Genomic DNA, 26,692 nt, shown 5'->3' on the forward strand with positions numbered 1-26,692 from the left:
AGGGATTCAAATTCCTGGGACGTTGGAACCGATTCTGGGGGAGGTGGGACCAGTACAAACCGGACGGTCTGCACCTGGGCAGGATTGGAACCGATGTCCTAGGGGGGGTGTTTGCTAGAGCTGTTGGGGAGAGTTTAAACTAATGTGGCAGGGGGATGGGAACCAATGCAGGAAGTTGGAAGGTAGTAAAACAGGGACAGAAACAAAAGGCAGTAAGGGGGAAAGTGTAAGGCAGAGAAGCCATAGTCAAAAATCAAAAAGGGCGACAGTACAAGGTACAGTGACTGAGGGGAGCTCAGTGAATAGGACCAGGAATACTAAAAGGAATAAAACGGGAAGTGAAAACATTAATGGTAAGCGGCGCAGCAGGTTGCTACAGGAAGATATGGGTTCGATGATCAGGAAAATTAGGAGAAAGGTTAAGAGGAAATATAACTTAGGAGAGGTTACTGATCGAGGTGTTAAGATTAAGAACAGAGGTAAAAAAAAGCCAACATAAGTGCACTTTACCTGAATGCTCGTAGTATTCGGAATAAGGTAAATGAGTTGATGGCGCAAATCATCGTGAATGACTATGATTTAGTGGCCATTGAAACATGGTTAAAGGATGGTCACGACTGGGAGTTAAATATCCGAGGGTATCAAACTTTTCGGAGGGACAGAGTGGATGGTAACGGAGGTGGTGTAGCTCTGTTATTTAAGGATGACATCCGGGCAACAGTAAGGGATGACATCGGTGCTATGGAGGATAAGGTTGAATCCATTTGGGTGGAAATCAGGAATAGTAAGACGAAAAAGTCACTGATAGGAGTAATCTATAGGCCACCAAATAGTAACATTATGGTGGGGCAGGCAATAAACAAAGAAATAACAGATGCATGTAGAAATGGTACAGCAGTTATCATGGGGGATTTTAATCTACATGTTGATTGGTTTAACCAGGTCGGTCAAGGCAGCCTTGAGGAGGAGTTTATAGAATGTATCCGCGATAGTTTCCTTGAACAGTATGCAATGGAACCTACGAGGGAACAAGCGGTCCTAGATCTGGTCCTGTGTAATGAGACAGGATTGATTCAGGATCTCATCGTTAGGGAGCCTCTCGGGAGGAGCGATCACAATATGGTGGAATTTAAAATACAGATGGAGGGTGAGAAGGTAAAATCAAGCACTAGTGTTTTGTGCTTAAACAAAGGAGATTACAATGGGATGAGAGAAGAACTAGCTAAGGTAGACTGGGAGCAAAGACTTTATGGTGAAACAGTTGAGGAACAGTGGAGAACCTTCCAAGTGATTTTTCACAGTGCCCAGCAAAGGTTTATACCAACAAAATGGAAGGACGGTAAAAAGAGGGAAAATCGACCGTGGATATCTAAGGAAATAAGGGAGAGTATCAAATTGAAGGAAAAAACATACAAAGTAGCAAAGATCAGTGGGAGACTAGAGGACTGGGAAATCTTTAGGGGGCAACAGAAAGCTACTAAAAAAGCTATAAAGAAGAGTAAGATAGATTATGAGAGTAAACTTGCTCAGAATATAAAAACAGATAGTAAAAGTTTCTACAAATACATAAAACAAAAAAGAGTGGCTAAGGTAAATATTGGTCCTTTAGAGGATGAGAAGGGAGATTTAATAATGGGAGATGAGGAAATGGCTGAGGAACTGAACAGGTTTTTTGGGTCGGTCTTCACAGTGGAAGACACAAATAACATGCCAGTGACTGATGGAAATGAGGCTATGACAGGTGAGGACCTTGAGAGGATTGATATCACTAAGGAGGTAGTGATGGGCAAGCTAATGGGGCTAAAGTTAGACAAGTCTCCTGGCCCTGATGCAATGCATCCCAGAGTGCTAAAAGAGATGGCTAGGGAAATTGCAAATGCACTAGTGATAATTTACCAAAATTCACTAGACTCTGGGGTGGTCCCGGCAGATTGGAAATTAGCAAACGTGACACCACTGTTTAAAAAAGGAGGTAGGCAGAAAGTGGGTAATTATAGGCCAGTGAGCTTAACTTAGGTAGTAGGGAAGATGCTGGAATCTATCATCAAGGAAGAAATAGCGAGGCATCTGGATGGAAATTGTCTCATTGGACAGACGCAGCATGGGTTCATAAAGGGGCAGGTCGTGCCTAACTAATTTAGTGGAATTTTTTGAGGACATTAACAGTGCGGTAGATAACGGGGAGCCAATGGATGTGGTATCTCTGGATTTCCAGAAAGCCTTTGACAAGGTGCCACACAAAAGGTTGTTGCATAAGTTAAAGATGCATGGCATTAAGGGGAAAGTAGTAGCATGGACAGAGGATTGGTTAATTAATAGAAAGCAAAGAGTGAGGATTAATGGGTGTTTCTCTGGTTGGCAATCAGTAGCTAGTGGTGTCCCTCAGGGATCAGTGTTGGGCCCACAACTGTTCACAATTTACATTGATGATTTGGAGTTGGGGACCAAGGGCAATGTGTCCACGTTTGCAGACGACACTAAGATAAGTGGTAAAGCAAAAAGTGCAGAGGATACTGGAAGTCTGCAGAGGGATTTGGATAGGCTAAGTGAATGGGCTAGGGTCTGGCAGATGGAATACAATGTTGACAAATGTGAGGTTATCCATTTTGGTAGGAATAACAGCAAAAGGGATTATTATTTATATGATAAAATATTAAAACATGCTGCTGTGCAGAGAGACCTGGGTGTGCTAGTGCATGAGTCGCAGAAAGTTGGTTTTCAGGTGCAACAGGTGATTAAGGAGGCAAATGGAATTTTGTCCTTCATTGCTAGAGGGATGGAGTTTAAGACGAGGGAGGTTATGCTGCAATTGTATAAGGTGTTAGTGATGTCACACCTGGAGTATTGTGTTCAGTTTTGGTCTCCTTACTTGAGAAAGGACATACTGGCACTGGAGGGTGTGCAGAGGAGATTCACGAGGTAAATCCCAGAGCTGAAGGGGTTGGATTACGAGGAGAGGTTGAGTAGACTGGGACTGTACTCGGAATTTAGAAGGATGAGGGGGGATCTTATAGAAACAGATAAGATTATGAAGGGAATAGATAGAATAGATGCGGGCAGGTTGTTTCCACTGGCGGGTGGAAGCAGAACTAGGGTGCATAGCCTCAAAATAAGGGGAAGTAGATTCAGGACTGAGTTTAGGAGGAACTTCTTCACCCAAAGTGTTGTGAATCTATGGAATTCCTTGCCCAGTGAAGCAGTAGAGGCTCCTTCATTAAATGTTTTTAAGATAAAGATAGATAGTTTTTTGAAGAATAAAGGGATTAAGGGTTATGGTGTTCGGGCCGGAAAGTGGAGCTGAGTCCACAAAAGATCAGCCATGATCTCATTGAATGGTGGAGCAGGCTCGAGGGGCCAGATGGCCTACTCCTGCTCCTAGTTCTTATGTTCTTATGAGAGTTGAGATGGGGTTTTTAATTGTTTGAGTGGGAACAAAGATAGCAGTTAAGGGTTACTGTATTCACTGTATTGATTTGCATTGTTTACGTGGCGATTGTCAGCTATTTCCTGGTGTGATGTAAAATATAATTTAATACTCTAAGTAGTCAAGTTTGTTTAATACACCATATCCCTATTTTTCCCCAAATCACTCCTGGAGTGAGGTGTCATTTCATCACAGTTTTACCAAATTAAGATCAAATATTGGGGTTCCTGTCCCGTATCTCATCCACTGTTTTCGTCTGGTCTGGGATTGTAACATCAGATCCTCAGCAATGGGGTTGACTGTTAATTGCTCGCAAGGGAAATTAGAGATTGGCAATAAATGCTGATCTTGCCAACAATGCCCACATCCCATAAACAAACAAAACAAACTATACACAATAACCGAGAGAAACTGAATTATTCTGTCAAAATTACGGGATTGTTATTTCCGAAGCAGTATGAATCCGATGAGCAAACTAAGTCCTGCAAATCCCGTAAGAGTTCCCACAATGATCCAGACAAGCTTCATCTTCTCAGCGTCAGCCGGGTCTGTGAAAGGAAATCACATGCTTACGGTTAAAGGACGTGAAATGGATTAGATTCTCGTCAGTCGATGACATTTGAAATGGTAAAGTAGAGAAATGAAAGCAGGTGGAATTCAGACTGAGCAGATATTTCTATCTGCTGGACACCTGGAATAACAATGTCAGTTTAAACTCAGATCAATTTGATTTATTGATAATGCGGCAGGCCAATCTTATATCGCACACTGACCACTTGCTGGCCATTCTGGCTGACTTGGTAACAGTGCAGCAAAGTTCCACAGATGGAAAGAAAACCACCAACAGATCCCCAGTGGGTTCCGTTCTGTATCCTCCTCCGTCCACACCAACATTACACTGTAGGGGAGTGACTTTTGGATAGGTGGTGTGTATTGTGTGACCGACACCACTAATGTGACCAGGCGATCCGTATAAACAAGATGAAGTTTGTTTTTAAACATGGAGGAGTTGAGTTGAGGAAAGGCAGAGCAATGGGGACTGAGATGAAGGTAAAGTTCTCTATATTGGAAGAGGAAATGTCAATGACACATCAGTTAGCAAGATGGAGTTTGTCTAAAAGATTGTGATTGCAAAATTAACAAGGAAGAATTTAGAGAGTTTTAGATTAATGGAACACCCTCCAAAGAGAATTAACCCATTCAAAAAAGTGACTTAAATGTGTGAGTGGGATTGGGACTAAAGTTCAGAGTAATTGTGTTGATTCAGGTCATTGCCAATGTTGGCTGTGATGGGCAGCGTGCCAGGCTGAAAGGGAGCTAATGGGATGGGTTTTGTTTAGTTTATTCCCTCGAGTTACTGACTGGGGTGAACTCTCCTGCTCTTCTTAAGCTACTGTCATGTGGCCTCCTGCATCTCCCAGAGAGAGCGGACCAGGGCTTGGTTTAAAGTCTCGTCTGATCATCCTCTGATAGAATTGTTCCGAATTCTCAATCATTTTGCTGAAGCAAATTGAGACAAACTATTCCGACTTGTGATATTCATTCTTCAGCACGACAAAGAAGAGATTATCGGGCCATTATCACATTGTTATTTAGGGAGCTTGCAGTGCACAAATTGGCCGATACATTTCCTACATTTAAATAGGGCCCAAGCTTTACAAAGGATTTAATTGGTTGTAAAGCACTTTGGGACAACTGGAGTTGTCAGTAAAGGTCCGTATGGCTTGGATTTTATGGAGGTGAGAGTTCCTTGCTCATCATTTGGAGAGTTGGCGGGGACGACTCGACAGCATTGCTGCCATTTCCTGCTCAAATTAACTCGGGTCCGCATTTGGAAAGAAGTCCCAGTCCCTCCATGCACAGCACTACAGTGGCTGAAAGAGGTACTGCAGCACTGTGCCTGAGACAATGTTCCAGGAACTGCATTGATGGTAAGTGGCAGTGTTCCCAGAAAGGGGCAGTCCAGTGGCGATTTTGGAGTTTTTAAATGTAAACCTCCAAGATTTATTGAGAAGAAAAGAAAATTTAACCACACACAATTACATAGTTAAAATTGATTTCACAATATTTTCCCCCAAAAGACTCCCTAATTGATCAGACTCATAAATAAAATTCTTCCAGGCAATACTCCCTAATATATGTTTAAATATCAAAATCCAGTTAATATTAACCAAGGCACAACTGCTGTAACTTGACTGAAAGTATCCCACATGATCTCTCAAACCACGTTTCCCTCAAATGTGAAAATCAAAGACCTTCAGAAACTGCTTTTCACAGTCCAATACATTTCCAGACTGCCTGGATGGTTGATTCAAACATCACGTACTCCCAGCCCAGAGCTGTTTCCAAGGGATCTTTCCCCAACAGCCAATCCCCAACCAGTTCAACAGCTCTCCTCACATATCCTTTTCCCTTTCATCTTCAATTCCAGTGTGTTCACTCTGTATGGACATTGTGGGCAATTCCCTTTGTCAGAGCAGAGCAGCAGGAGTAGGCCATTCAGCCCCTCGAGCCCTCTGTGTTATTCAACTGGGCTATGGCTGAGTGTTGACCTCAGCACCATTTTCCCTCACTATCCCCATAACCCTCAATATCATTGGGACCTAGAAATCCATCAATCAGTATGTCCTGCACTAGATTATATGCTCGAGTCTGTGAAGTTGGATAATGTAACTTGTCCTTACTTATTACAGTGAGCTGGGTTCCATTCCAATCGATATCTCCCCTCACTTCACAATAGTAGATGGCAGCGTCACTGAGCTGAATGTTGCTGATTGTCAGAATGAAGCTGTTACTGGACATGTTTCGAGAAGACTGGAAACGCTCGGAGAAGCCAGGACCCCATCGTGTGTTGTTCAGTATCTCATCTGTTAAAATCCACTCGATGTAAGCTGGTTGTTGTCGGTACCAATGAACATCAGCGTATGTCACAGCGGCGTTATACAGGACGCACTGTAACCGTGCACTCTGACCCTGTCTGATAGGTTCTGGGGCAGGAGACTGGATAACCACTGGGGCATCTGCACCTTTGGAGAGACAATATTCATAACTTAAAAGAGTATCTGGATTTACAAAGTAGCTGTGGTAGTTAACCATAGAATCGTTGGTGCCTCACGGCGCCGAGGTCCCAGGTGCGATCCCAGCTTTGGGTCACTGTCCGTGTGGAGTTTGTACATTCTCCCCGTGTCTGCGTGGGTTTCACCCCCACAACCAAAAGATGTGCAGGGTAGGTGGATTGGCCATGCCAAATTGGCCCTTAATTGGAAAAAATGAATTGGGGACTTGAAATTGTAAAAAAAAACACAGAATCACTGCAGTGGAGAAAGAGGCCATTCAGCCCATCCAGTCTGCACAAACCCTCTGGAAGAGCACCCTTCCTCGGACACTCCCCCACCATCCAAACAAAATCCTTAAATTGGCACCAATACCCATTTGAAGACCGCATTCCACCACCAGCATCAGGAGGGGGACTCCCCATTTGGATAAAAACTAACCACTTCGTGTTTCTAATGGTGACCTGGGGGAGTTCCTCATTGTTAAGTACTGGCTGCCATGACATCAGGAAGGGGGAGGGGGGCCTGTGAAGAGCTACCACCCTGTCCAGGTTGCTAACCCCTCTTCCCACAATCTCAACCTATGACCCCAAACCCTCCCACAATCACCTTTGGTCCGAGTCCCTCAGCCTGAGCTTGTTGTGGGCCACTGGTTTGACTGGTGTTTGCAATGTGCAGCTCCCTGTCTCAGGCACCATGGCCATGTGGAAGGCCCACCGCTGTCTATGTATGTGCCTGATCCTTCACAAAGGAAGCAACATGGGCCTCTCCCTGGATCTCAGGCCAGTGAGTGAGAGACCCCATCACCTGTATCAAGAAGCGGGCTTTGTGTCCAAAAAAGTGTGAACATTTGAGACTTCTGAGAACCACAAGACAAACACGTGGTGTGAAGATTAATGAGAATAATGGAAACTGTACTTACTGGTTACATTCAGCTGTGTTCCATTCCCACTGATATCTCCCCACACTGAGCAGTAATAGACGGCAGTGTCACTGGGCTGCACGTTGCTGATTGTCAGGATGAAGCTGTTGGAGTCGATGTGTCTGGAAGGCTGGAAACGCTCAGAGAAACCTGAATCCCGGTCTACATAATTCTTTGTATCAAGTGCTAAAATCCTCTCCCTCTCTTTCCCTGGCAGCTCCCGGTACCAAGAAACTTTTGTGTATCTCACTGCGGCGTTCTGCATGGAGCAGTGGAACCGTGCAGTCTGGCCCTCTGGGACACGTTCCACACTCAGAGGCTGGATAAGGACTGGAGGGTTCTTACCTTTAAGAGAAAAATATCAACAATTTATAAACAGGTGCTGAGGTTGCAGTCTGGGCAGATTCTCCGCTTTCCCAGCCGTGTGTTTCTCGGTGGCGCGCTGTTCCCAGGCAGCGCGATTCTGCCTTCCCGCTTGTCAATGGGATTTCCCATTGAAGCCACACCACAGGGAAAGCCCCGGGCGAGGGGGCGCTGCCGGCGGCAATCGCAACGGCCAGAGAATTGCAGCCTTTCTTTCTGCTTTTAGTAGAAGTGCCACCCTCCGATCAGAGACTCGGGGGTCCTCGATCACAGGGTCAGACCCATTATTGACCTGTCAATCCCTCCATGCTCACATAATCCAATGGAGCTTCCCAAAAAGAAATGATGTGGGGGTGTGGCTGCCTCTCCAGCCACCCGCTGAGTTCCCATCACCTCCACAAGATTCCACCCATTGTCCCGGCCGCACTGAAGCCGCCAGTTAATGTGTTCCTCACTCACATTCAAAGTGTGGGGCAACTATTTTGTGGCCCTTGTCCTATTAGCTGAAGGAGTTGCTCAATTCAAGAACAAACCTTTGTTTCTTTAGTCCACATTCCAGCAATTCTCATTGATGATTGGAAAGTGAGCATTGAGCTGCTCAATAGTTCAATAAATCATTGTCGATGCCACCAATTTGTGTGGCCAGGACTGCAGGGAACAAAGCTCAGGAAGAGTTCCCACCTCCGGGAGGGGAGGGCAAAGACAGCAAGCTGGAAAATCTCACACACTTGATGGCCCACACCCTGTGATTCTAAAAGAGATCGCTGCAGATTTAGAGAATGCACTCGTTACAAATTTCCCAAATTCCTTCATTTTAGGAACAATCCACGGGGACATCGGCCGGTATTCTGCGCTCGAGGCCGCTGAGATCGGGAAACCCGCTGGGATCGGCGCCGGGCGACAGACCCGTTCCCATTCTACCAGCCCCGCCCCCCCCCCCCCCCCCCGCCCCCTGCAAACTGAAACCTTCTTCCTCACTATTAACCACCAGCTCAATCTTTGTGTCTTTCACAAACTTACTGATCCTCCCTCCACATTCTCATCTGTATCAAACTTCAGCAACATCTCTCTCTTTTCATCAAGATTCAAGTTCTGGGCGGTCAAGTCACTGTTTTTAAACTCAGTCTTTGTGCAATAACACTATTTGGAATAAAAGTAATAAAGCATCGACATTACTCACTGGTTACATTCAGCCGGGTTCCATTCCCAAAGATTTTCCCCCAAATCCCACAGATATAGACAGCGGAGTCACCGAGCTTCACATCTCTGACTGTCAGAATGTAGCTGTTACCGGGAACATCTCTGGAAGGCTGAAACCGATCATACAGACCTGTCGCCCGGGAAACTTCGCCATTTGCATCATGACTCAATATCCATTCATGACTTTGTGAGCGGTACCAATGTACATTGTATAAATCCACAGTCTGCCCTACATTCTTGCTCTGTAAGTCACACAGAAACGTCACTGTTTCACCCTCAGGCACTTTCACAACTTGAGGAGATTGGATAAGAACCGCCCCTGTCACATGACCTGTGAACAGAAAATAACTGAAGATCAGAACAAATAAGAAAATACAAAATAGAAGCTGAAACACAAGTTATTATAAAATCCCGTGTAGATCAGGAATTAATATTGTGCATTGTCATCAGTAACTTGTAGCCCAGTTGCTTTATCCACACCCTGAACTTCACTGTCTCACATCGCACTGTACTGACCAATAATGTCAGCCCAGCATTTTGTGCTCAAAGCCTCGCGTCTCAAGTGGGATTTGAACTGAGCCAAGATGGACACAGTGGGGAGGATTTGAGGGATAGAACGATGTCCTGGAGGTGGGTCAGATTGACCAAATGTGTGCTGGAGTTATGAATGGCTGCTTGCAGGCCTTAGAGCCAGGAACAGAATGTATTCAGCCAGGAGCAGTACAGTTTCCTCTGTTAAGCGTGGTCCAAGTTTAAATTATTGATATAAATGGTAAACAAGAGTCATCCCAGCACAGAACATTGTAGAGCTCCAATTCCCGTCTTCTCTCATTCATTTGTTTATTACCTTATCAAAGGAAATCTAAATATATTACATCTACAAGTTTACCTATGTCTACTCTCTTAGTTAGCTCTTCAAAGAATTCTGTTCAGTGGCATGGTAACAAAGAGGTTAGCACTACTGCCTCACAGCACCAGGGACCCAGGTTCAATTTTGGCCTCGGGTGACTGTCTGTATGGAGTTTGCATCATCTCCCCGTGTCTGTGTGGGTTTCCTCCGGGTGCTCCGGTTTCCTCCCACAGTATAAAGATATACAGGTTAAATAGATTGGCCATGGAAAATTGCCCCTTAGTGTTCGGTTACGGGGATAGGGTGGGGGCCTGACCCTGTGTCATGTGCTCTTTCAGAGGGTCGGTGCAGGCTGGATGGGCTGAATGGCCTCCTTCTGCACTGTGGGGATTCTCTGAGTCTATGAATTGATTTGGTCAAGAATGACACGTCCATTTCAAGTCCATGTTGACTATTCATTCTTCTGTTTGTTTTTTAGAGTCTAGATTTTTTTAGTGGTAATTTCATTATGTTTCATACAACTTATGTGATACCAACTTGTCTATAATTCCCAGGACATGTTATATTTCCTTTCTTAAGTGCAACATTTCTCTTCATTTTATTTTAATTGAGATTTCTAATCACATTGTTGGATGTCATTTCCTGTCTGACTTCACTCTCTTTCCTGGCTTCTTGTGGTTTCGCATCAAGGATCCTATCAGAAGCTGAGAAAGATAAAATCCAAAAGTCTATGAAAACTGATAAAATAATCATCTCCCATTGGGCACGCTGGGTGTGGTAGTATGTATTGGGGGTCATGTGGGACTGGAAGCCCTAATGGCATTGGCTGACAGATCTCGGGTCCTGGTTGGCCGTTGACCTCAAGCTCCGCCCTGAAGGCGAAGTATAAGAAGCCGGTGTCTTCCCCCGCATGCCAGTTTACTATCGGGCTGTTGGGGAACAGACACGCTTAATAAAGCCTCATCGACTTCACTCTATTTGTCTCATGGAGTCTTTGTGCGCTACAATTTATTAAGCGTGTCTGTTCCCCAGCAGCCCGATAGTAAAACTTTCCATTCTCCCGGAGTCGACTAGGCATGGCGTCTCGTGGCCGTTAATTAGGACCGTTGTCGTCGTCGTCTGGAGAGTCCGGGGCCGAGCCTGACAGAGCGTAACCGAAGCGAGCCGTGGTTGTAGTAGTGGGGTGGGGTCCGTTGTTGCCGTCCAAGATGGCGTCGGGGATGGACAAAATGGCTGCCCCCATACATCGCACGTGGCTGAGGGGTCACAAGATGGCGTCGGGGGTGGACAAAATGGCCGCCCCCATGCGTCGTACAGGCCGGGGGCGGTCCAAGATGGCGACGCCCCTCCTCCCCTCGTGGTGGTCGGGACTCAATATGGCGGCATCTGCGGGTCGCACATGGTGTGCTGGGGGGTCTGGGGAGTGCTAGGACCGCGCGGAGTTCCTTCACTGCGAGCGCCAGGGCCGCGGGCGCTAGGACCGCGCGGAGCTCCCTCACTGCGAGCGCCAGGGCCGCAGGCGCTAGGACCATGCGTAGCTCCCTCGCCGGGGACAGCGGGGGTCGGGGCCCAAGCCGGCGGCGCCGGCGGGTCAGGCGCGGGGCCGCGAGCGCAAGGAGCGCGAGGAGCTCCCTCACCGGGGACAGCGGCGGTCGGGGCCCAGGTAGGCGGCGCCGGCGGGTCAGGCGTGGGGCCGCGAGCGCAAGGAGCTCCCTCACCAGGGACAGCGGCGGTCGGGGCCCAGGTAGGTGGCGCTGGCGGGTCAGGCGTGGGGCCGCAAGCGCAAGGAGCTCCCTCACCGGGGACAGCGGCGGTCGGGGCCCAGGTAGGCGGCGCCGGCGGGTCAGGCGTGGGGCGCGGGACGGGGGTGAGGGTGGCGTTCGGGACGCAAAAAACCCCTTTCTCTCCGTGGAGAGTGTTGGCCGGCACCCAAATCGGGAGCGCCGGCGGCGGGTCGTACATGGACTGCGGGGAGGGGGGTTGGGGAGCGTAGGCGGCGTGCAGGGCTCCCAGTTCTCCCGGGGCCGCGGTCGTCGGGACCCAAAATGGCGGCGTCTGCGGGTCGCACATGGCGTGCTGGGGGGGTTGGGAGGCGTAGATTGCTTGTAGGGCTCCCTGTGGCCCCGGGACGGCGGCGACCTCGTGGGATCGGCACACCACCGCATAATGGCCCTTTTTCCCGCAGCTTTTGCAGATGGCTGCGCGGGCCGGACAGCATTGTCGGGGGTGTTTCGCCTGGCCGCAGAAATAACAGCGGGCACCCCCGGTGCGACTCGGCGTTTGGACTGCTCAAGCCTGTGGGGTGTCCGGGGGGGGGGGGGGGGTAGGGAGTTTGCCGCGACGGGTACGTACGGGGCCCAATGGCCTGCCGCACGGTCGGGGCCGTAGGCGCGGGTATTACGCGCGGCGACGTCTAGGGAGGCTGCTAGGGCCCGTGCCTCTGAGAGTCCTAGCGACTCTTTTTCTAGAAGTCTTTGGCGGATTTGGGAGGATTGCATACCTGCCACAAAAGCGTCGTGCATTAACATGTCCGTGTGTTCGTTTGCATTCACCGACGGGCAGCTGCAGGCTCGTCCCAAAATCAGCAGCGCGGCGTAGAACTCGTCCATCGATTCTCCGGGAGCTGGTAGCGAGCGTAGATTTGGTTAACTGGGCGAACGTAGAGACTTCTCAGTGCTGTGAACGCCGTCTGGAAATCGTCGGTGTCTTCAATGAGGGTGAAAATCTCCGTGCTCACCCTCGAGTGCAGGACCTGCAGTTTTTGTTCGTCTGAGACTCGGCCTGTGGTCGATCTGATGTAGGCCTCGAAGGCTACATCACGCTTAATAAAGCCTCATCGACTTCACTCTATTCGTCTCATGGAGTCTTTGTGAGATACACTGGGTAAACTGATCTCCTGACCCAACGATCGTCCAACAATCAAACTGGATCTCGAGAATTTCTGACCACTTTGAGTTCCCAACGCCCCCTGCAGCCTACGGCAACGTTACTGGATTCAGGACCCTCAACGCAAGGGGCAGGGTTCTGACCCTCTGGTGGGCAGAACATTCCAAGGTGGCTTTCTGAGATTGTGAACTCTGCTGAGGCACCGAGTGGGACCTCTTCACATCCCCCTCAACATCACCACAGGATTCCCATTGGGAAGCTCGGATCACTCACACTAATTAGATCAGGAAACATGCTCACAAAATTCCTGACTGAAGCATAGAGGCAGAAAAATGCCTGGAGTTGTGTCAGAGTCACTTCAGCCTTCAGCATCTGTACATTAAACATCCTCCTCAGTGTGCTGACCCCCTCAGCAATCCCTACACCTCCCATTCCCAGTCACACAGCCAGCAGTAAATAGGGGCACACGTTTGGGGGAAAGGCTTCAATAGCGTGACTGTTCCTATGAGACGGATCAGGCTCCTCACGGACATGAAAGGGGTCTGGAGGATTTTGGGATGATAATTCAGGAGCAGTTTATGAATGGTGGATTTGAGGAAGAAATCCGCTGGAAAATTAATTCCCTCCATTTAACATTCTAGGACGGTAAATAATCCAATGAAAATCATCACGCAAATCAGGAGAAATGGGAATAAAAGAATTAACGAGGTGTTGTTAATTTTAAAATTAAATTTAGAGTACCCAAGGAGCAATTTGGAATGGACAATCCATCTACCCTGCACATCTTTGAGTTGTGGGGGTGAAACCCACGCAGACACGGGGAGAATGAGCAAACTCCACACAGACAGTGACCCGGGGTCGTGTTTTAACCCAGGTCCTCAGCTCCCTAGGCAGCAGTGCTAACCACTGTGCCACCGTGCCGCCCAACGATGTTTTGAACATGAAGAGTGAGACAATTGTGTCTGTGAATTGCCGGCCGCTGGAGTTTCAGAGTGGGATCACTGAGCTGGGGGCTCAGTGTTGTCTCTGACGCTGTATTTTCCCATTGAACCATGAGAACCCCAAACTATCCCAACTCTTAAACAGGAAAATCTGACTAAAAACACACATCACCCCCAATAACCAGAAAATCAACTCAAAAACATAACGATGTGCAAGCAGCCCCAGGTTACTTACCCACCACCATACAGAGGGTGAGAGTCAGAACAGAGAGAGCTGGGCAAAACATTCCAAACAAAGTCCTTTTGCAAACACACAATTCTTGTTTCTTTCACACACTCTTCTATTCGATGTTGCTGTGAATGATTGCGGGATGTCTCAATATTAATTCCTATTTTTACTTCTAGAGGTGTGACAGCACGGTGACATTGAGGTTATGACTGCTGCCTCACAGCGCCAGTCACCCGGGTTAGCAATGCTATCTCACAGTGCCAAGGACCCGGGTCAGCTGCTATCTCACAGTGCCATGGACCCGGGTCAGCACGGCTGTCTCATAGTGCTAAGGACCCGGGTCAGCACAGCTGTCTCATAGTGCCAGGGACCCGGGTCAGCACAGCTGTCTCACAGCGCCAGGGACACAAGTTCAATTCCAGTCTTGGGTGACTGTGTGGAATTTGTACATTCTCCCCGTGTCTGCGTGGGTTTCCTCCGGGTGCTCCGGTTTCATTCCACAGAGAAAAGATGCACAGGTTAGGTGGATTGGTCATGCTGAATTATCCCTCAGTGTCCAAGGCTATGCAGGTTAGGTGGACTGGCCATGGTAAATTGTCCCTCAGTGTCTAAAGATGTGCAGGGTAGGTGGATTGGCCATGCTAAATTGCCCGTACTATTCAAAAGCTTACATGGTGACATGGGGCTAGATGTTGGGCGGCACGGTAGCACAGTGGTTAGCACTGTTGCTTCACAGCTCCAGGGTTCCACGTTCGATTCCCGGCTTGGGTCACTGTCTGTGCGGAGTCTGCACGTTTTCCCCCGTGTCTGCGTGGGTTTCCTCCGGGTGCTCCGGTTTCCTCCCACAAGCCGCGAAAGATGTGTTGTTGGTGAATTGGACATTCTGAATTCTCCCTCTGTGTACCCGGACAGGCGCCGGAATGTGGCGACTAGTGTTAACGTAAGCCTACTTGGGACAATAAAGATTATTAAAAAACAAAATTAAGTGTGGAGGAGTGGGCCTTGGCGGGGGGCTCGTTCACAGGGTCAATATCGACTCAATGGGCCCAATGGCCTCCTCCTGCACTGTCGGGAATGTTTCTGTGATTCTCTGATTCATTCCCGTGGAACAGATTGGGTTACTGAGGGACATTAAAGTGGTTTTGGGGATGATAATTCAGGAGCCCCAGCAGCAGACTTCAGCAAGGTTCACCCTGCGTCTCCACAGATACTCGGAGAGCTCGTCAGTACTGACCAGTGGAAATGGCTCCATTTTATTCTATAGACAATGGTCTCCATCCCCTCACTCTGATGGTGTTTTTTAAAAATAAATTTCGAGAACCCAATTCATTTTTTCCAATAAAGGGGCAATTTTGTGTGGCCAATCCACCTACCCTGCACATCTTTGGGTTGTGGGGGTGAAACCCACGCAAACACAGGGAGAATGTGCAAACTCCAGAGCCGGGATCGAACCTGGGACCTCGGCAACGTGCTAACTACTGCGCCACCGTGCTGCCCTCCTGATTCCAGGGATGGCAGGACTGACATATGAGGAGAGATTGATTAGGTTAGGATTGTTTTCGCTGGAGTTCAGACGAATGAGGGGGGATCTCTTAGAGACTTATAAAATTCTATTTATCTAATTCTAGTCGCCATAAATGCCATCTTATTGATCGAGATCGTAACTCCTCTGAACCTTGAATGAAAATTTAAATGGAACCTCTGCCCCTCCCACCCTTTCCTCAGTCTCGTCTGATCCCTAATTGGCAAATATGTCTCCTGCAAGAAGACTACTTCTGCGCGGAGAGTCCGCAAATGAGTAAACACCCGAGACCTTTTAACCCGACCATTACCCCCTCACCTTCACTTTCTGTGGTCCACCTTGAACTTGAACACAGGGAAGTGCGTGACAATGAGCTACCTGTGAACCACTGACCTGAGAATACAGGAAGAAAGAATGGGAACCTCAACCGGTCCATGAACCGCCTCATCCCTTCCCCTCCCCGGGGGGGCTTTCCGAATTGTATAACCTTCCGTAGAACTCCCTGAAGACTTCATTGACCCTCTCTGGGCTCAGCACCATGTTGCCTTCCCTATCCCGCACTCCCCCAATCTCTCTGGCCGCCTCCCTCCTGCGCAGCTGGTGCGCCAGCATCTTACTCGCCTTCTCCCCATACTCATAAACTGCCCCCTTCGCTTTCCTCACCTGCACCTCCGCCTTCCCCGTGGACAGCAAGTCAAACTCCGCCTGTAATTTCCGGCGCTCGTTCAACATCCCCCCTCTGGGGCCTCCGCGTACCTCCTATCTACCCTGAGTATCTCTCCCACCAGTCTCTCCCTCTCCGCCCTCTCCTTCTCTCTGTGGGACCTAATGGAGATTAACTCTCCCCTCCTGACCGCCTTCGGAGCCTCCCAAACCACTGCCACCGTCACCTCTCCTGTGTCATTCGTTCCCACATAATTCTGAATACTCCTCCTTATCCGCCCGCACTCCTCTTCGTCCGCCAGCAGCCCCACATCCAATCGCCAGAGAGGGCGCTGACCCGTTCCGCCCCAGTCGCAGGTCCACCCAGTGCGGGGCATGGTCCGAGACCGCAATGGCCGATCTTTCTACCCCCTCCACCCTCGGGATTAACGCTCTACTCAACACAAAGAAGTCTATTCGTGAATAGACTTTATGGACATGGGAAAAAAAGGAAAACTGCTTCAACCTTGGCCATGTAAACCTCCAGGGGTCCACTCCCCCCATCTGGCCCATGAACTCCCACAAGGCCCTGGCCGCCGCCGGCCTCTTTCCCGTTCTGGATTTGGAACGATCCAAGCCCAGATCCAAGACCGTATTAAAGTCCCCTCCCATAATCAGTTGACTTATCTCCAAGTCCGGGATCCTACCCAGTACGCGCCGCATATGGTCCGCATTGACCCAGTTCCGGGCATATATATTCACTAACACCACCCGAGCCCCCTGCAGCTTGCCACTCACCAATATATACCTGCCCCCCTTGTCCGCCACGATACTCCCCGTCTCAAACGCCACTCATTTACTGACCAAAATAGCCACTCCAATGGTCTTTGAGTCTAACGTTGAGTGAAACACCTGTCCAACCCATCCTTTCCTTAGCCTCATCTGGTCCGCGAGCTTTAAGTGCGTCTCTTGCAACATGGCCACGTCTACCTTCAACCCCTTCAAATACGAGAACACGCGGGACCGCATGACCGGCCCATTCAGGCCCCTCACGTTCCATGTGATCAGCCTGCTTGGGGGGGGTGGGGGGGTAACCATCCCCCCATCCCGCCGACTAGCCATCTCCCTTTTTCGGCCAACCGCGTGCCCCGGCCTCCCTCCTCCAGCTCTCCCCCCGGCGACCCCCCCCGCCCGACTCTCCATCCATACCCCTCACCTGGCTCCCCTTCAGTCAGCAAAGCAGCACCCCTCCCCCCCTTCCCCCCCCAAACCCCCCCCCCCAAACCTCCCCCCCCCCCCGGCCAAGCATCCGCTTAGCTCTGGTTTCCCCCCCATTTTGCTTCCGTGAGTCAGCTCACCCATGCTGATCCCGGCCGCTCCCGCCTCTATATATCCACCCTTAACTTGTTGCCCCCTTCGGGCCACCCAATCCCCCCCCTCCCCCACAGGGTAGAGGGACAAGCGCCATCTGGGACCTCCCCGTGCCCCGGACAGCCCGTCCCGGGCGATTCCCACCCCCTAGCACCGAACACCTGTAAAACAAAACACCTGGAAAACAAGCAAAACAAACAACAAACCCCAACCAAACTAGGGCAGACTTGCCCATAAACTTATGCTTTACCCGCAGTCCTCCCCTCGGTCCCACCCCACCCGCACATTTCACCCCCATACAACAGTCCCTTAGTTCAGGTCCGGCTTCTCCTGCCTGATGAACGACCACGTCTCGTCTGGGGTATCAAAATAGTGTTGCCTGTCCTGGTATGTTACCCACAGTCTCGCCGGGTGCAGGAGCCCAAACCTCACCCCTTTAGCGTGAAGGACCGCCTTTGCCCGGTTAAACCCTGCACGCCTCCTCGCCAGCTCATCTCCCAGGTCCTGGGAAATTCGGATCTCGCCATTCTCCCACTTCCTGCTCCGCTCTTTCTTCGCCCACCGCAGGACTCGCTCCCGGTCTGCCAAGCGCTGAAACCGTATCACCATCGCCCTCGGTGGCTCGTTTACCCTCGGCTTTCCAGCGAGAACCCTGTGCGCCCCATCCAGCTCCAAGGGCCGTGGGAAGGCCCCCGCGCCCATCAGCATCCCCAATATTGTGGCCACGTACGTGCTCACGTCCTCCCCCTCCGCTCCTTCAGGAAGGCCCAGGATCCGCAGATTGTGGCACCGAGATCTGCACTCAAGGCCATCCAGCCTCTCCTGCCATCTGTTATGGAGCGCCTCGTGCGCCTCCACTTTCACCGCCAGGCCCAGGATCTCGTCCTCGTTCTCTGCCACCTTCCTCCTCACCTCCTTGATCTCCTTTTCCTGCGCCTTCTGGGTCACAACAATTCTCTCTATGGAGGCCAGCATCTGCCTTTTCAGCTCCATGAAGCAGTTTTTCAGGAGCTCCTGCTGTTGTCTGGCCCACTGGGCCCACACCTCCCGATATTCTCCGGCCGACATTTTGTCCTCCCGGACCTTCTCGACCTTCTTCCCCGGGTTCGCGCATCTGCCGGCTCCGCTCCTGGTCCTCTCCATGCACCAGCGCGGGGAGGGGGGCTCTCCCACGTCTGTTCCCATGCCGGTCCCTCCTGTTAATTGCCGCCGCCGCTCCTTTTAGCGGCCCGAAACACCGATCCCGGCGGGAGCTGCCGTTCGCGTGACCTAGCAGGTCATGGCCGCTACTGGAAGTCTACACACAATATTTAGGTGTGGCCGCACCAAGGCCCTGTATAATTGCAAAAACCCATTCCTGCTCCTGTACTCGAAACCTCTCGCAATGAAGGTCAACATGCCATTCGCCTCCTTTACCACCTGCTGTACCTGCATGCTTACCTTCAGCGAATGGTGCACAAGGACACCCAGGTCCCGCTGCACACTCCCCTCTCCCAATTTACAACCATTCAGGTAGTAATTTGCCTTCCTGTTTTTGCTTCCTCACACTTATCCAAATTCTACTGCATCTGCCAATGATTTGCCCACTCTCCCAACCTGTCCGGATCATGCTGTAGGATCCCTGCATCCTCATCACAATTCACCCTCCCACCCAACTTGGTGTCACCTACAAACATTGAGACGTTACATTTTGTTCCCTCATCCAAATCATCAATATCTCTTGTGAATAGCTGGGGTCCCAGTATCGGTCCGTGTGGTACCCCACTAGTTACTGCCTGCCAATTTGAAAAGGACCCAATAATCCGTGCTCTTTGTTTCTGCTCTCCCAACCAGTTTTCTATCCACCTCAATACACTTCCCCCAATTCCATGCACTTTAATATTGCACGAGAATTTCTGATGCGGGACTTTGTCAAATGTCTTCTGAAAGTCCAAATATACCACATCGACTGGCTCCCCCTTGTCAACTCTACTACATACATTTTCAAAGAATTCCATTCGATTTGTCAAGCATGATTTCCCCTTCATAAATCCATGCTGACTCTGACTGATCCTGCCACAGCTTTCTAAATGTCCACTACAAAGTTCTTGATAATGGATTTGAGAATTTTCCCCACTGCCAATGTTAGGATTACTGGTCTATAATTCCCTGCTTTCTCTCTGTCTCCCTTTTTGAATATTGGAGTGACATTAGCCACCCTCCAATCAGCAGGGACTGCTCCAGAGTCTATAGAATCCAGGAAGATGACCACCAATGCATCCACTATTTCCAGAGCCACTTCCTTCAGTATTCTGGGATGTAGATTATCAGACCCTGGGGATTTATCCGCCTTCAGTTCCATCAATTTCCCCAACGCCATTTCTCTCCTAATATTGATCTCCCTCAATTCTTCCCTCTCACTCAGCCTTTCATTCTCCAACATTCCTGGTATCTAATTTGTCCTCTTTTGTGAAGATAAAACCAAAGTATGTATTCCATTGCTCAGCCATTTCTTTGTCACCAATTATACATTCCCCCATTTCTGTCTGTAGGGGGCCGACATTTGTCTTTACCAATCTCTTTCTCTTTATGTATTATAGAAACAGTTATAGTCTGTCTTTATGTTCCCTGCAAGCTTACTTTTGGACTGTATTTTCCCCTTGTTAATCAATCTCTTGATCCTTTTTTCTTGAATTCTTTACTGCCCCCAATCCTCAGACTTATTATTTTTCTTGGCCAATCTGTGTGCTTCTTCCTTGGATCGGATACTATCCCTAATTTCCTTTGTAAGACAGAGATTGGTCCTCTTACCCAAGCGAGGCCAGCAGCGCGGGTTCAATTCCTGTACCAGCTGAGGTTATACATTCAGGCCTCGCCTTCTCAACCTTGCCCTCGCCTGAGGTGTGGTGATCCTCAGGTTAAATGGGCTGACAATTGGCAAATAACATTTGCGCTACACAAGTGCCAGGCAATGACCGTCTCCTACAAGAGAGGATCTAACCATCGGTCCTGGACATTCAATGGCATTACTATCGCTGAATCCCCCACAGTCAACATCCTGGGGGTTACCATTCATCAGAATCTGAACTGGACTAGCCATATTGATATTGTGGCTACCAGGACAGGTCAATGGCTAGGAATCCTATGGTGAGTAACTCACCTCCTGACCCCCAAAGCCTGTCCACAACCTACAAGGCATAAGTTAGGAGTGTAATGGAATACTCTCCACTTGCCTGGATGAGTGCAGCTCCAACAGCACTCAGGACAAAGCAGCCCGCTTGATTGCTCCTCCTTCCACAGATATTCAAACCCTCCACCACTGACAAGCAGTGGCAGCCGTGTGTACCATCAACAAAATGCACTGCAGTAACTCACCAAGGTTCCTTAGACAACACCTTCCAAACCCCCAACCACTACCATCTAGAAGGACAAGAGCAGCAGGTACCTGGGAACCCCACCAGCTGGAGGTTCCCCTCCAAGTCACTCACCACCCTGACTTGGAAATATATCGCCGTTCCTTCACTGTCACTGGGGCAACATCCTGGAATTCCCTCCCTAGCAGCACAGTGGGTGCACCTACACGCCAGGGACTGCAGCGATTCAAGAAGGCAACTCACCCCACCTTCTGAAGGGTAACTAGGGATGGGCAATAAATGCCGGCCTAACCAGCGATGCCCCGTAAATAAATATAAAAACATCTAAATCCCCAACCCCAAAGTTGTGAGTGAAGTGCAGCTCGCCAGGTGAGGCCCTCCCTCTGGTGTCCAGTGTTGAATGGGACCGGTTGAATTATCTGTCGGTGGAGCACCGTGAACATGATTTCAGAGAGCTGGGTGTTTGATCAGCATATCTGAGACGCAAAGGGGTAAACGTGGTGCCAAACATTCACCCGGCACCGACCCCGGCACCCGGCATCGACCCCGGCACCCGGCACCGACCCCGGCAGCCGGCATCGACCCCGGCAGCCGGCATCGACCCCGGCACCCGGCATCGACCCCGGCACCCGGCATCGACCCCGGCACCCGGCATCCGAACAGTCGGGATTTAGGTGTCCGGGAATCCTCCGTGTTTGTCCCAGAGGAACTGTATGAACATTCTCTGGATTTCTGTGACAGAGTCAGGGGGAGGGGCCAATGTGACCAGCCGGTACCACAACATGGAGGCATCAGCTGGTTTATGACCAGAACTCGGCCCCTGTAAGACAGCACTCGGAGCAGTCCTGTCCACTCTCTCAGGCGAGCGGTGGCCTTGGCCTCCAGCTCCTGCCAGTTAGCCGGCCAGGATTCCTCAGCCGGACAAAGATGAACGCCCAAGTAGAGGAGGCTGGTCCTGCTCCAGGTGAAAGGCCTGATCTCCTCTAGGAGGGATGTCCATCCGCCCCGGACTGACCCGGAGTCAGGAGCACTCCAGTGGATCCAGGGAGGAGACGCAGCTTCCGCTGCAGGTCAGCAAGGTTCATGAACATGAGGACATGTCATCAGCGGAGGCCAGAAGGACCACTCCAATGCCCAGCTGGCACAGAACCAATCCGGACCACCTCCTCCGCAGGAGGCGCTGAACATGGGTTCAACAACAGGAAGACTCCTTCAATCACCACCAGAGACAATGATTGGGTTCAACAATCATTGACAAATTAATTGCTGCTTATTTTCTCCTGACTCCGAGTTTCCGGAGGTGCTGGGTGCTTTGAGACAGAAAGTCTCGTAGCAGGTAGCCTTATCCATGCTGGGTGGTCAGGGAGCATTTTCCATATCTCCTGTAGTATCCAGAGTTATGCGTGTGCTGTCTGTGGTTCCTGGAGGAGGCCCTCACAGAGATGTACTCCTCTGGAATCAGATCCACATTCCAGTTCTGTAAAAGTCATTTAGATCCGAAACGTGTTTCCTTCTCCAAATACACTGCCAGACTTGCTGAGGTTATCCAGCATTTTCTGTTTATAGTCCATGGGCACCGTGCCCACCACCTGCCCACCCACCCTGACCCCGTCACAATTGTACCCATGGCAAGGGTAATATCGGGAGGCCGACCTGTCCACTGGGCCAATAGAGGCCATTAATTGGCCAAACATTTTGCCACCACTGGCATTGAACCAGCAGCAGGAGAAATCCAAAGCTGACCTGCAGCCGGGCAGCTTTCATTGGGTGGGCTGCTGGCGAGCGAGGGGGCTCCTCCTTTATGCCCCATTGGGCCTATCTGGGCAATGCCCCCAAGCTCTTCCCCACACCCCCCTGCCCCCACCCCCCAGTGAAGTTCCTCATCCTCAAACCATTTCTGTCAATCTTTTCTGCATTTTCTCCAATGCCTTCACATCCTTTCTAAAGTGTGGTGCCCAGAGCTAGACGCAAACCTCCATTGAGACTGGACCCGTCATTTATAAAGGTTCACTAGACCATCATTGCTTTTAGTCCACATCACAATATACATGAACGATCTGGAAGAAGGAACTGAAGGCACTGTTGCCAAGTCTGCAGATGATACAAAGATATGTCGAGGGACAGGTCGTATTGAGGAAGCAGGGGGGCTGCTGATGGACTTGGACAGGCTGGGAGAGTGGGCAAAGAAGTGGCAGGTGGAAAATAATCTGGAAAAGAGTTTATGCATTTTGGTAGGAAGAATGGAGGCATAGACTATTTCGAAATAGGGAGATGCTTCGGAAATCAGAGGCACAAAGGGACTTGGGAGTCCTTGTTCACAATTCTCTTAAGGTCAATGTGCATCTTCAGTTGGCAGTTAAGAAGGCAAATGAAATGTGAGCATTCATGTCAAGAGGGCTAGAATACAAGACCAGGGGTGTTCTCCTGAGGCTATAAAAGGCTCTGGTCAGACCCCATTTGGAGTATTGGGAGCAGTTTTGGGCCCCGTATCTAAGGAAGGATGTGCTGGCCTGAGGTTCACAAGAATAATCCCTGGAATGAAGAGTTTGTCATATGAAGAATGGTTGAGGACTCTCGGTCTGCACTCAGAGTTTAGAAGGATGAGGGAGGATCTCATTGAAACGTACAAGATACTGCGGGGCCTGGATAGAGTGGACTTGGAGAGGATGGTTCCACTCGAGGAGTTTCCACGTGGAGAGGAGTTTCAAAATAGCGACAGCGATTGCTTATTCAGTCAAAGAGAGATAATGGCTTCCCAGCCAGGGATTTTCCTGCCCGGCTTGGGAATGCTCCAAAGCATACTTCCCAATCTCATTTCATTTTCATTTCATTTCATTTTCATTTCATTCATTTCATTTCAAGCACACTTCCCCATGGTGAGAAGTAGAACATCGGGACTGAGTTTCGGGTGAGTTCAGGTTGATGAAGGGTGGAAGATGTGAGGCTGGCTTGGAGAGCATTAGGGGTGTTCTATTTGAAAGTGAGCAATGACGAGGGTTTCAGATGGATGGGGGTTGTTGAGGGATTCGGGGGAGGCAGCCAAAGTATGTCCTCAGTTTACAACATCACATTTTCCTTTGCACCACAATTGGGACAATCTGTAAATAAAAAGAGGATCTCTGTCAAGCCTATTTGTCCTTGTATTTCTCTTCAGGAGGCAGTGGTGTAGTGGTATTGTCACTGGACTAGTAAACCAGACACCCAGAGTAATACTGTGGAGACACAGGTTCAAATCCCACCAGGGCAGATGGAGAAATTTGAATTGAAGGAAATAAATCTGGAATTAAAAATCGAACGATGTCCATGAAACCATTGTCGATTATCATATAAACCCATCTGGTTCACTAATGTCCTCGAGGGAAGGAAATCTGCTGTCCTTACCTGGTCTGGTCTACATGTGACTCCAGACCCACAGTACTGTGGTTGATTCTTTACTGCCCCCTCAAGGGCAATGAATCAATAAATGCTGGCCCGGCCTGCCCCGCCCACATCCCGTGGAATAAAAAACCTGTTGCCAGACAGACTGCAATGATTGTGCATTTTTTAAATGACTTCCTTAAATGTTTCAACGCAGACTTCAGTGGAGAAGTGACAATGCCAGCAGCATTGTTTTGTGCACCCTGCTATTGGACAGTCAAATATGCAGAGGCCACAACTCCACAAACAAAAGCGCGCATTGAGACATGTTCAATCCGATGAGGTCACAAGGATGATTGATGCAGATAGGGCAGTGGATGTTGTCTATATGGACTTCAGTAAGGCCTTTGACAAGGTCCCTCATGGCAGACTGGTACAAAAGGTGAAGTCACACGGGTCAGAGGTGAGCTGCAAGCTGGATACAGAACTGGTTAGGTCATAGAAGGCAGAGAGTAGCAATGGAAGGGTGCTTTTCTGATTGGAGGGCTGTGACTAGCGGCGTTCCACAGGGATCAGTGCTGGGAACTTTGCTGTTCGTAGCATATATAAATGAATTAGAGCAAAATGTAACTGGTCTGTTTAGTAAGTTTGCAGACGACACAAAGTTTGGTGGAATTGTGGATAGCGATGAGGACTTTCAGAGGCTACAGCAGGATTTAAATCGTTTGGAGACTTGGGCGGAGAGATGACAGGTGGAGTTTAATCCGGGCAAATGTGAGGCCTGTTCCTGTGCTGTACTTTTCTTGGTTATTTGTTCTTTGTTCAAAAATAAACTCCTGTGGTATTGTTTAAAGTTCAACTTCCCCTTTTACAGCTTCCTCAATAACATTTCCATCAAGAAGGGGTTTGTGTCCTTTGCATATACGGCCAGCACTGAAAACTGAGTCAGCAACAAACTCGGATGTATTTCTTATCAAAGTTGCTATTCTGGAAGGAAGGTACCTGAATAAAGAGCCAAAAAAATAACAGTTACATTTCTGTAGCACCTTTCACATCAGCTGGACTTGTCCTAGTACATCACACCCGCTGTCTGCCGAGTAAAGTAGGAAATTCAGCTGCTCATTTTCACCCAACGATATCAAAATGGCAGGTTTTAAATGGTCACAGAATTGCTACAGTGCACAAGGAGACCATTCGGCCCATCGAGTCTGCACCTAGCCGCTGACTGATCACTCTACCTAGGCCCACTCCCCGCCCTATCCCGTTTTGGGTGAATTGCTTCCACAGCCTGAAGTTTACACAGTGCCTGTGGACCTGCACTTGAGTGGGAGTCACTGGATTCAATAAAAGAGACATTGAAGGGTGATTGGTGCCAATGTGTTTGCCCTCTTGTTCCTGATTTGTGAATTGTATATCAGAGTGCAGTCCCTCTTTCTCTTGTTATTCCTTTCTCTTTCTGTGACTGGTATTCGAGTTACGTGAACCGTAGTGAGAGTCAGTTACATCTGAAACTTCAGCAGTATCAGATTATACTCGGTGTGAAAGATCAGGAATTTCACCTTTGAAAAATCAGCTTGTTTAAAATGTTTGACTGGATTCTCTCAGCGCTGACTCTGGCCCTCGGTCTCACAATCAGTAAGTAAACACCCAGGGTTGACTTTGTTTGGTGTGGTTATGTTTTGGAATTCGATTTGCTGGTTATTGGTGGGCGACGTGTATTTTGGGTCAGATATTTCTGTTTTGGAAGGTGATAGTTTGGGATTCCTCGCGGTTCGATGGGAAAGTCGGAGATAAGACTGAGTCCCCAGCCCAGTTATCGGTGTGTGTCAGACTGCTGGACTTGGAGGCCAATCAGCTGCTCTTCGAGCTCGAGAAGCCACCCAAACGTTTTCCTGCAGCCTCCCAGAGAACAATCATTTCCACACCAGGGCTGACATCACCTGTCAGCTCAAGCTGATATTAAACTAAAAGGCAGATACAATAAAAAATGTGAAAAGGAAAGAGATACAGAGAGAGTGAGGGAGAATAGTGAGGAAAGGAATGCAGGAAAAGACTGTGAAGAATGATCGATGAGAAGGAAATGGCAGGTTTGTTCACTGAGAATGTTGCAGTCCTTCAGGAAAACAGATTGGATTTGATACGGGTAAAGGCAGTGACAGTGGAGTAAGTGTTGGGATTTAAGATCGATAAATCTCAAGGACCTGATGGTTTCCATGTCAAGTTATCAAAAGAACAGATGAGAAAATTGTAAACGTGTTCCTCAGAAGTTTCCAAAGCTCGGGAGACCCAGGGGTAGTATTTGCACTGGAGAGTAACAAATGTCACCCGGGGTGGCACAGTGGCACAGTGGTTAGCACTGCTGCCTCACAGCGCCAGGGACACGGGATCGATTCCAACCTCGGGTGACTGTGTGGAGTTTGCACGTTCTCCCCGTGTCTGCGTGGGTTTCCTCCGGGTGCTCCGGTTTCCTCCCACAGTCCAAAGATGTGCAGGTTAGGTGGATTGGCCATGATCACTGCACGGGCTTGCGGGGGAGTGGGCCAAAGGAAACAATTGGAAGTTGTTCAAACTCTCCTCAT

At 49.4% G+C, this 26,692-nt stretch overlaps 1 protein-coding gene across 1 annotated transcript in view; it reads right to left on the bottom strand.

The window, feature by feature from the left end:
• Nucleotides 1-3,538: 3,538 nt before the first annotated feature.
• LOC140429244 (uncharacterized) overlaps nt 3,539-26,692 on the bottom strand; it is a 32,444-nt gene continuing 9,290 nt past the window's right edge. Inside the window, exons 2-6 of the mRNA XM_072516004.1 lie at nt 25,039-25,115; nt 8,943-9,293; nt 7,400-7,744; nt 6,109-6,450; nt 3,539-3,972 (exon numbers count right to left, since the gene is read on the bottom strand). Coding sequence (XP_072372105.1) covers nt 3,866-3,972; nt 6,109-6,450; nt 7,400-7,744; nt 8,943-9,293; nt 25,039-25,115 — 1,222 coding nt within the window. The 3' untranslated portion in view covers nt 3,539-3,865. The remainder of the gene's footprint in view (nt 3,973-6,108; nt 6,451-7,399; nt 7,745-8,942; nt 9,294-25,038; nt 25,116-26,692) is intronic.

This window comes from Scyliorhinus torazame, chromosome 1 (genome assembly GCF_047496885.1).
Source record: "Scyliorhinus torazame isolate Kashiwa2021f chromosome 1, sScyTor2.1, whole genome shotgun sequence".
NCBI classification, from domain to species: Eukaryota; Metazoa; Chordata; class Chondrichthyes; order Carcharhiniformes; family Scyliorhinidae; genus Scyliorhinus; species Scyliorhinus torazame.